This window comes from Rhinichthys klamathensis, unplaced genomic scaffold, assembly GCF_029890125.1.
Source record: "Rhinichthys klamathensis goyatoka isolate OS25496 unplaced genomic scaffold, OSU_Roscu_1.1 h1tg000036l_1, whole genome shotgun sequence".
Classification (NCBI taxonomy): Eukaryota; Metazoa; Chordata; class Actinopteri; order Cypriniformes; family Leuciscidae; genus Rhinichthys; species Rhinichthys klamathensis.
The window spans coordinates 10036914-10047696 of NW_026606584.1; the positions used below are offsets into that span (position 1 = coordinate 10036914).

General features: G+C 38.4%; 1 protein-coding gene across 2 annotated transcripts in view; it reads left to right on the forward strand.

Annotated features, from left to right (window-relative positions):
* sned1 (sushi, nidogen and EGF-like domains 1) overlaps window positions 1-10583 on the forward strand; it is a 29320-nt gene extending 18737 nt beyond the window's left edge. For both annotated transcript variants that reach the window (XM_056246307.1, XM_056246308.1), the window contains exons 19-32: window positions 2034-2147; window positions 2505-2621; window positions 3861-4148; window positions 4526-4709; window positions 5565-5677; window positions 6418-6696; window positions 6789-6921; window positions 7019-7101; window positions 8408-8506; window positions 8956-9072; window positions 9735-9822; window positions 9922-10001; window positions 10165-10195; window positions 10289-10583. In XM_056246307.1, the coding sequence (XP_056102282.1) occupies window positions 2034-2147; window positions 2505-2621; window positions 3861-4148; window positions 4526-4709; window positions 5565-5677; window positions 6418-6696; window positions 6789-6921; window positions 7019-7101; window positions 8408-8506; window positions 8956-9072; window positions 9735-9822; window positions 9922-10001; window positions 10165-10190 (1721 nt within the window). In that variant the 3' untranslated portion in view covers window positions 10191-10195; window positions 10289-10583. The remainder of the gene's footprint in view (window positions 1-2033; window positions 2148-2504; window positions 2622-3860; window positions 4149-4525; window positions 4710-5564; window positions 5678-6417; window positions 6697-6788; window positions 6922-7018; window positions 7102-8407; window positions 8507-8955; window positions 9073-9734; window positions 9823-9921; window positions 10002-10164; window positions 10196-10288) is intronic.
* Window positions 10584-10783: the final 200 nt, after the last annotated feature.

Consider the following 10783-nt stretch of genomic DNA (forward strand, 5'->3'; position numbering starts at 1 on the left):
TGTCAATTGTTAAAGATATCCAAGCCTTTAAAATAAAAAAATGCAAAGTGTGTGGCACAGATGATCTATGGCCTTCAAGAGACCAAGGACGGTCCCAAGCCCACCTGAAAAAGGATGAGGGTGGTCACTCAGCCGAGGTGACCAGAGCTGGGTGACACAAGGGAAACTTTAGGGAAAGGCTTTAAACCGTATGGAATATAGCGATCCAGCGAAGGCAGATGAGGTGGTTAGGCCATGTCTGTTGAATGCGCAGGGACCGCCTGCCGTATCGGCGGCAACGACCAGCTGGCTAGTCAGTGCAAAGTTCTGCACCAAAGAAGAAATGGGCCAAACACATTGAGGAAGATCTGAGGAATATGCACCTCAACCTCCTTGACGCCAAGAATATCGCAATCTATCGCAAGCGTGGAATGGCATTATGAACGAAATTCGGAATCCTGCATAAGTGCGTACGCGCTCAGGAGACAGCCTCTCTGAAAGAGATACAAGATTTAGTGCCTAAAATTAGTGAGGCTGTGCATGATGGACCAGGTTCCATGAGACCAAAATTTAGCTTTTAGGCCAAGTTAACACTGTGCATCATCAGAAACACCCTCCCTAATGTGAATTGGTGTGAAACGTGGTTGTGGTGGTGGCATCGGCAGCATCATACAAGTGTGTGTATCTGCAGGTTGGAGTAATGGGCGTAACGAAAGAGTAACGAAAAGAACGTTGAGGATCCAAATGCAGTATTTATTGAACAGTGTAATCCAAAGACGTAATCCAAAGTACAGGCAAGGTCAAACACAAGCAGGCAGTCCATACAAACAAACAAACAACAAGGCAGAGAACACGGGCAAAAGAGTAATCCACGGAACAGGCAAGAAATCCAAAACCAAGAGACATGAAACCAGGGAGAATGCTCGGAATTGCAGTGTAACACCAAACAAGACTTCGCAGATAATGAATGAGAAAACCAGGCTTATATGGGGTGAGCTAAACAAGATAATGAGACAGGTGAAGAGGATGAAGAGTCCGGGCAGTGAGTTATGGGAGATGTAGTTTGTGAGGGAATGACAATAGTCTGATGTGGAGTGCCCTCTGGTGGCTCTCAAGGGCACTCCAGCTGGTGACCGTTACAGAAAGGTCTTTATCATTGGTCGCGAATGCTGTCTGTCGGTGTGGTGTGGGGTTAGGGGTTAGGGGTTAGTTTATGTTGTAACAATTCACTTTTTGGCATGCCCATTACTCCGACCTTAGCTATACCTCTCTCGAATCATGGTGTGTGGAGATCCTTTTCTGCAGCATGATTTGTGAGGGTAGAAGATAAAATAAATGCAGAAAAATAGGGAAAATTCAAGAAGGAAAAGCTGATGGAGTCTGCGTGACACCAACCAGGTTGACTTGGAAAAAGGCTGTACAGTCAGTCTCCACACGACCTGAATGGGGGAAAACTGCAGTGGCCAAATGTGCAAATCTGATTTTATTTACACAGACTCAAGACTATAATTGCTGCCAAAGCTGCATCTGCTAAATACCAACTTAACTACTTATGCAAAACATTACTTTGTGTCTAATAACTGTAATGACCAATTTGTAGAAATTTGTTTACACGTTGAAAAAAAAAACCCTGCCTAGTTAAATTCTCTGTGAAGTTGTAAAACATCACACCTTCCAAGGGGGTGAATACTTTTTATAGACTTATTTTACAAGGATTTATGAAGCATCTACAAGAAAGCAGACATGCTTTGTGAACACAACAAAATCATGCTTGTAGCTTGTAGCAATAATCTTATAAACTCAGCAATATGGTAGCTATAGAAAGAAAAAAGAGACCTGTTTTTGTTGAGCCTTGATTCGCAACTTATTTTCCAGCTTGCATCTGCAGCTGTTTTTGTCATTCTGCATAATTTGCTTTCCCCTTGATTCTGACTTACAGTAAATCTGTTTTGAGACTCAAAACACTTCACACCTACTTTATCTCCTACAAACAGCCCACCTCTCAGAATGAAGGATTTCCCATCTTATGATACAGATGTGTGTTTGTTCTGCAGAACAGGATGGATGTGAGCCAAATCCCTGCTTGAATGGAGGTGTATGCCGAGGCTACAGGAGGAACCACCTGTGTGTGTGTAAAGAGGGTTATGTTGGAGACCGCTGCCAGACATGTATGTTAACTATTTATTAAATATTACTCCAGCTAAAGTGCACAATACAAATTTGAAATTGAAAATTGAGAAAGTGAGAACTCTTAATAGTAAAATCTTAATATTTTAATTGACTTTCAGTTGCTTCTGGCAAAAAAAAAAAAATGCCTTCTATTTTACACTGACCTGGATTCATCAAAAATCCTCACAAACCTAAAAGATTGCTTTTCTTGATTTGAATAGAATTGAATTCTCTCTGTGACATCTGTGTATCCTTCCACTTCCCGGAAATCTATGGGTCATTATCTTAGTTCTGTACCTTTGTCAGATCGGGTGCTTTAAATGTAAGGTCTCGATCGATCCTCTGTTGCCGTCTAGTGGAGAACCCATGTGTACTGCAGCCGTGTGGGAACCGAGGTGTCTGTTGGAGTGATAGGAGGGGGAACTACAGCTGCGCCTGCAGGGTGGGCCACACAGGGAGAGACTGTGAGAGAGGTCAGCTCCTGATCTTCCATTATTTCAAATCAACCCATATCCATTCATTTTATTTAAGTGGAGGCTATTTAGAAAGGAACTAGATATTAAGATAGAATGGAATTCAGTGTTTGTGTGTTTTTGCTGGCAATGTGATTTGTTAAAGTGATTTGTTATCTGCTGTATGTTTGGTTTTCACCCTTTTTTTTTATTATTCAAGGAAACTAAGAGTGTCCATAGATTAAAATAAGTAACTATAATAATTCTAATTAAAATTAAAATAAGTTTCAGAATTGCAAAAGTTTCAAGAGCTGAATGTTCTCTTGGATCCCACTTTATTAACCAATGCATTTATATGACTGGATAAGCAAGTAATTTTTATTCACAATTTCTACTTGATAAAATAATTTAAAGCTCCTTAGTGCTACAAAAATGTACATTCTTCATAAAAATTCTATGCCGTTTTAAGATTTTATTATTAAAGGTATGGTAGGCAATTTGTTTTATAAACAATTTTTGTTATACTGGTTGAAACTCTCTTCACATCCTGAAAGCAATCAATAATAGAAGTGGTCTAAATATAAAAACGTATATGTATGTGCATACATTACGATGTCCTCCCTGCCTATCAACATATGTAGGCCTTTTCCATACCTCCACGCACCCTGCTCGTTCCGTAAGGCTATACCGAGTAGTAGACAACCACAGAGCGCCAAAAACAAACAGCAGTCGCCTTTTGCAGTTCCTCCTGAACCAAAACAGCGAGCTTATAAGCTGCGTTCACGGCATGTCATTACCGTAATTACGAGATGGCAACCCGCCGAAATGAATCTGCAGCAGTGAGGTGGTATAACTAGAGCTCTGTAAGTTGTTTACATTCATTATTATTGTAATGTTATGTGCATTTAAGATATGAGATAGTGGGAGTGGAGGTGGTGGAATCTCATGCTTTCAAAGCTAGCTTTCTATTGCTAGCCTCTCTGCAATTGCCTACCTTACCTTTAATTTACATGACTTTTCCATGACTAAAAATCACCTTTAAAACTATGCTACTTCATAACTGAAAGAAAAAAATACAGTTTTCGATTGGGTGAATTTAAATAAGAAACAACTTGATTTGATTGTTGTTTTAGCTTCCTTTATCATCTTGAGGCCCCATTGGAAGTTTGCTGAGGCCCTCTAGTGGGCCTCAGCCACCTGGTGAAGAACCACTGGCTTAGAGGGTATTTGAGTTATTTAAAATACTTTCACTGTTCTCAGACCTGTTGCCTCCATCTGGCCTGCATGTGTTGCGGGTAGAAGAAAATGAAGTTGAGTTGCGCTGGGATCATTCAGATGCCACTCAGAATTTGATCAGCGGCTTTGCTGTTGCCTTTGCTCCTATTGGTCGTGGACCAAGGAAGACAGACTTCCTGGAGAAGCAGCATTCTACCTATGTGCTGCAGGGTCTGAACCCCGGACAGCTTTACAACATCTCCACCTTCTCTGTCAAACGCAACACCAACAGCAATGACATAAGCCAGCCAGCTTTCGCTCTCATCCGCACTAGTGAGAGCTCCCACTTTTTCTTCTGTACCTATATGGTGATTATGTTACATCCTGTTTTCTAAGCACAATGTGACAGCAGGAATGCAATATCTGTTTTTGGTCTGACTTTATATTAAGTTCCTTTAAACTACTTTGTACTAACATTTAAATTAATCATTTGAAACAATTCACCCTTCAACATACCATAAAGTCTGACTCTGTGTTTGCTTGTTATGGCCCTTAAATGAATATTATGAATGTAATGTTGTTTGTGTCTCAAGAAAAAATATGTGAAGCACTATTAATTTGTGATTAATTTTTACACACTAATAGTTCTAAACTAACATATACAAGTAGAGTATTCACTCACAGGCTCTTCTTCTCCTGTTCTGTCTCAGGGCCACGTAGGGTGGAACAGCTGGAGATAGTGAATGTGTCGTCTTCTCAGGTATGGCTGCGGTGGCTGGTGCATGTTGGCCGCCATGCTGCGATCAGTCAGGTTCGAGTGTCCCTGGTGCCTGCAGATGGTAGTGGACCTCGCACAGCCGTGCTCAATAGCAGCGTCACAGAGTACACCTTCAGGTCAGTCATGCCACAGAACAAGGGCAGCACATACACAAAGAAAGAGAAAACACAGGTGTATAGCCACAAATTACTTCTCAAGAAAAGTGCACTGCAAGACGGAAGCTTGTCGCCCCCTCATGTTTTAAGTATGAGTTCTGAGCACATGAATGACCGTTGTTTTGTTTTCCCTAACCCTACTTCCATAATGTAGCCTAATAATAAATCTCTGGACCTATAAGTTAGCGCTTCCTAGGTGCACTTGAAGGCAGCACGTAATTAATTGTGTAAAGTAGCCTACTCTACAACACATAATAAAAGAAGAAACTTAAAAAAAAATCTGTCTAGCTGTTAGAACGTTTGCCTGCAATACAAGTATGAGCCACTAGATGGCCACTATTCCTCTCTTAGGTTTATTTTTTTTTTGTTACAGTCTATGGGTTTAACTGGAAAAATGTAAAACTTTGTCCTGTTCAGGGTGCTGTTTTCTCAGGTGATATATTCTACTATACTAAGAGTTCTTCTGCTACTTATTGTTCTAGAGTACATATTGCAACTTTTTGATCATAGTGAAGCGTTCACACTGGTGACATGTTTACCTGTTGTAGCCCTTCACGTTGTGTGCACAAAATGGACACTTAAACAGTTCAAATGTGTTGTCGGAGTAGGACTAATTCATCATCACTGCTTTGGTCAAATTTCACTATTTCGGCCCTCTGAAACAATTTTATCCGAAACTGAATTTTTTTGGTCTGTCTCAGCCAGATGTTTCCGGTTGCCATCACTAAATTTGATATAATGTTCTGAGATCACAAATGTTTAAAATGTGAAATTGAAAAACACATATTTTACTGATTAGTTGTGTGTAACCCACAGCACATTGCTCCCAGGTCAGATGTACACAGTAGACGTAGTCACACAGAGTGGTTTGCGCCCTGAAGATCTACCATCAACCAGCAAATCTGCTGGACCACTGCACTTCTGGACCAGTGAGTATCTTTCCACTTGTGTTACAAACAGTGTTGGGGAAAGTAATGCGTTACAATGTATACTAGTTACTTTTTATGGAAAGTAATGTGTTGCATTACTTAAAAACACTCTGTCTGCACAGCGTACGTGAACGTATGATGTCTGCATGAACAGGCTGCGCAGTGGTATGCAAACACGTTGACTGGATGAAATGATTGAACAAACATTTTATGGCATACGACCTCCACAGATGATAAAAATGTATAAAAAAAAAATACATTTAGACAGTTTAACAGGCTTAACATAGTGAATGCTATCAGGATATGAGGAGACTTTCAAACAGCATAACAAAAAAAAAAAATTCTGTAGAGATTCACCTAATTGCACCTTTAATTAAACTGAAAAGTAGCATGCCATGCATTACTTTTTAAAAAAGTAACTCAAATATAAATATGTACATTTATAAAGTAATGTATTACTTTACTCGTTACATCACAATTGTAATCTGATTACGTAATGCATAGGTGCAGATCCCATGGGTGCTCGAGCATCCACGGAGAAACATGAGATATTCCCCATTAATTAGCCGATGGGCCTGATACTATTGGAGGGGTGAAGGGTGGGCACCCACTGGCAGAAGCATAAATCGGCACCTATGACATAATGCATGTTATTTGTAATGCGTTACCCCTAACACTGGTTACAAACACATGCACCTCTGTTATACTGTAACAGCACATCATACTGTCCACTCCATCAGGGCCGCTTCCACCTCAGAATCTTACACTCTCCCATTTCACCACTACCTCTGCTCGGGTCACATGGGACCATCATCCTCGGAGTCTTCCAGACGGTTTTGTAGTTAATATTACTCGAGGCCTGAGCACCCGTAGCCGCTACCTACCTGATGGAAGTTTGGGGACGTACACCATACGAGACCTCATTCCAGGCCAGCATTACCGACTTGCCCTCACTGCAGTACGCAAAACGGGCCAGGACAACATTCAGAGCGTCTCTCAACACATAGCCTTCGCCACATGTGAGTGGCCGATATTTAAGATCACTGCTTGTCTGCAGATTGTAAAAATGTCGTCATCATGGTGACCCGTCTGTGTGTCCTGTATTGCCCAGTACCAATTCTAAAGGACCAAAGCAGAGGTGACAGACCTCAGGGAGGACAGGACCAGCAGATGGGACAGACCTTGACACAAGTTCAAGATGGAGGCACAGATGAGCAAACAGAACTCCTTGAAGAACCACTAAGGTAAAGTGCTTTACAGATGCAACGCAGTAATTATGGATGCAATTTTGGGAAGCCATTCGTACAATTATCAGTTCTCTGTTTTCATTTTCTCTTTCAGATATACAGAGCTTATTGATGGAAGAGGGAGAATTACAGCTAAATTTACCAAACTTCCACATAAAACTATCAGACATCGCACAAGTCAGTAATTATTTCATATAAGATTGTTTAACTTGTAACGCATTGTGTTTTTAAACAAAATTTTAAGTTATGTTGTTTTAAATAGATTTGTATTAATAAATATGGGTCCCACTTTATATTAAGTGTCCTTAACTACTATGTACTTGCATACAAAAAAGTACAATGTGCTTATTGTGCTCATATTGTATTGCAAAACACTTTTTCTGGTATTGAGGTGGGATATGGATAAGGTTAGGCACAGGTTTGGTGGTATGGGTAGGTTTAAGGGGTGGGTTGAGGTGTGTAATAGAATAGTCGACAGTGTAATTATAGATGCAATTACAGAAAGTAACTACAGCTGTAATTACATGCAGGTATTTTTAAAAATATAAGTACAATATAAAAACATGTATATACACAATAAGTGCATTGTATCAAATGATTAATTTCAATGTTAGTATACATAGTAGTTAAGGACACTTAATATAAAGTGGGACCCAAATTGTAAATTAATACATTTATGTTTTATTCAAGAGGTTTTCAAACGAGGAAACTTAAGAGAAAACATTCTCATTCATTCTTAAGTTTTTACTAAATGTTTTTATAGGTTGTCAAAGTTAACATTTTAACTGAGGATATTAATAAATACAGTCATTTTTATCCCAATTACCTAAATTTACTACTTTACATTTTATTACTAGTATTTTTTATCACTTTTTATTATCTCCATTATTACTTTCATTCTTCTTTATAATGATAGAAATCCTGAGATTAAATATGGTTATTTGTATTAGTTTTTAATGGTAAGAAATAAAAACCAATTGTGCATATAGATTTATGAAAAAATATATATATATCATGAATGTTTATTACTCATTCCTAGTGTTTTTGCTTTATATTTCTACTGAGTTCTCACGACCATTGTTGCATTTAGCTTTGGATCGTGAGTCAATGTATTCTGTAAAATTGCTTTGGAGTGATATTTATTATGAAAGCACTAAATAAATGAATAAAATTAATTTGAATATTTCTCTTCATGTTTGTAACCTATAGTTATCTACTCTTCTAAAGAGTAGAAAAAAAATACACTGTTAACATTACAAAGAAATTATTTTCCAGATACAATTTTTAAGTAATATTAAGTAGCCTCCAATGTACTACAATATAAAATCCATTTCTTTAAATAAATAAATAAAGCAACAGCATGTTTTTACAATATTAGGCTTAACATTTCTCTTACAAATACATACAAATATAGAGCTGCTTATTTTAAAACCTCAGTTTTTATTCAACTTGATTTTCTTATTTCTTATTGTTTCTTAAACAGAGCCTGATGCTCCAATCAAATTAGAAAAGATGGAAGAAACCACCAATAAGATCAGTCTAGCTCTGGAAATTCCTCAAGAAGCGCCAAAGAGTAAATCTGGTAAGTAATCTTTCAATAAAGCTCTATAAAGATTATTATTAGACAAGTGAAATTTGTTGATTCACTTGAGGCAGGAAGTTCTTGGTTCTTAAAACAGGAGAGTGTTTTAACAGTTGGTGCTATTCAAACTCTCTAATTGGTCCCAGCTGAAGGAGGCAAAAAAAAAAAAAGGAGGCATGTATTCTGAATAATCTGCAGCATGACCGTCACCATAAACAACCACATCTGTCAGCAATCTATTATGGTTTAAGGCCAAAAAAATTGACTTATGGTTGTTTAAATGTGCATATTTATGTGCATGTGATTATGTGTATTTAAAAGAGCAGCTAAATAAACCCAAACATGAAAAAGCTGCAAGCTTACCGGTGTTTAAAGTAGTCATGTAGCAAGCAAAGCATTGTGTACATGTGTTTGTATCTAAAAACTTTTCTTCTTCTTTTTTTTTTTAGAGTCATCTCAAGACTGCAGAACTCAGCCCTGCCAGAATGGTGGAACATGTGCGCAGATCAACGAGTCGTTCAGCTGCAACTGTGCCACTGGTTTCAAAGGCAGACGGTGTGAGCTATGTTAGTATGACCACATCTGTTCATTCACAAGCATGCAAACACACACCGATGAATCACTAATTAATGCCCAATTAAAGTCACCATGAAATATAAATTGAACACACTTATTTTTATGGAATATTGCAGTTTTTATCGGAAATGATTTATCTGTGCACAATGTTCCCTCCTAATCTTAATCATAATATCCCCCTCCCCAATCTTTTCTCTGATGATGTATTTACTGGCGACATGCGGGAGAACCGGTCAGTCCCAGGAATAGCATACCACAATGATCCAATCAATTCCAGTCTGGACTAAATCAAGCCCCTCCCTACATTTTTTTTCTTGTTCGAAAAGCCGTTTCATTCACGATGGTGAATGCAACTTCTGTTTCATGCCAGCCTTAAAATTGAGTTTATTCCTTTTGTAATTTGAGGTTAATTTTTTATTATTAACCCCTTAATTTTTATTATTTTAGTTTATTGTTTATTTATTATTATCCCACCAGCTAGACACCAGAACCTTTATTTCACCAAAGTAATATTAAAAATCATCAATCAGACAAAAATAAAATCTATATAATCTTTAATATAATCTAAAATAATATAATATTTAGCAGCTTTGCCTGAAATAATGAAATAAGATCTTCACTATATTTCCTTTCTCTGCCCTGTTGTATACAGATTGTCAGCGTGTGCCTCACCCATGTACTCGCCTTTACTCTGAAACAAAGAGTGTACCTGTATGGGAGGAGGGTGTTTGCCATTATTTGTAAGTGACTCCTGTCAGAATATGTCTGTTGTCCTGTTTTGGTCCAGTCTAATCCACTAGTTGTATCTATTTTTACTGAGTACTTGCTTTCTCCCTCAGGTACAAAAGGACATATAAAGTTCAGCAGGATGTTTGTTTTAAAGAGATCTGTGAGCCTTTGCTGCCTAAGAAAACTCCAAGTACGTACAACATTGTCCTCCCTGGATTGGACAATGTAGATGTAAATATATGGAGGGAAATTATTTTGTTATACAATTTAAATCATGGCATGGAGCTGATAGATTGCTGTTTTAATGCTACGGATAAAAATAAAAATAAACTTTTTTTCCCCTCTCTCATTAGACAGAAGAACTCAAAAACAACAATAAAAGTGGTGAGTATATTTTCTATCTCTGATAGAAATGGACAAATATATATACAGTATATGTGTGTGTGTCACATACAGAATGTGTTTTTCCTGTTTTAGGAGGCTGAATCAATGACAACATTGGGGAGTAATTGCTTCTCTCTGTCTCAGTTCAAATGAGGATGCATGAACATCATTGTTGACCCTTTCTTGCATCACTGGTCACCTTTCATTGGCTACATTGTCCTATGGACGCATTTGGTCATTTACAGTTCCAGATCTATAGATGACCTTCGACCATATGCTTTAGGAGTTACCTGCATCAATTAGCATACCTCAAATGTAAATATTATTAGATATTGACATGTAGTGGCCGTCAAGTCCCTCAGGGAATTTTCTTTTTAATTATTGTCTGTTCAATACAGGGCCGGCGCTAGCCATTTGGGTGCCCTAAGCACAAATGCTTGGTGGTGCCCCCCCACCCCACTCGCCCCCCCACCCCACTCGCCCCCCCACCCCACTCACCCCCTCACCCACCCAAGGAATAACAACCATTCAGAATTTCTTAGTCTGATGAAGCACAATATAATAATTCTGTACATAATTTGTAGGGCT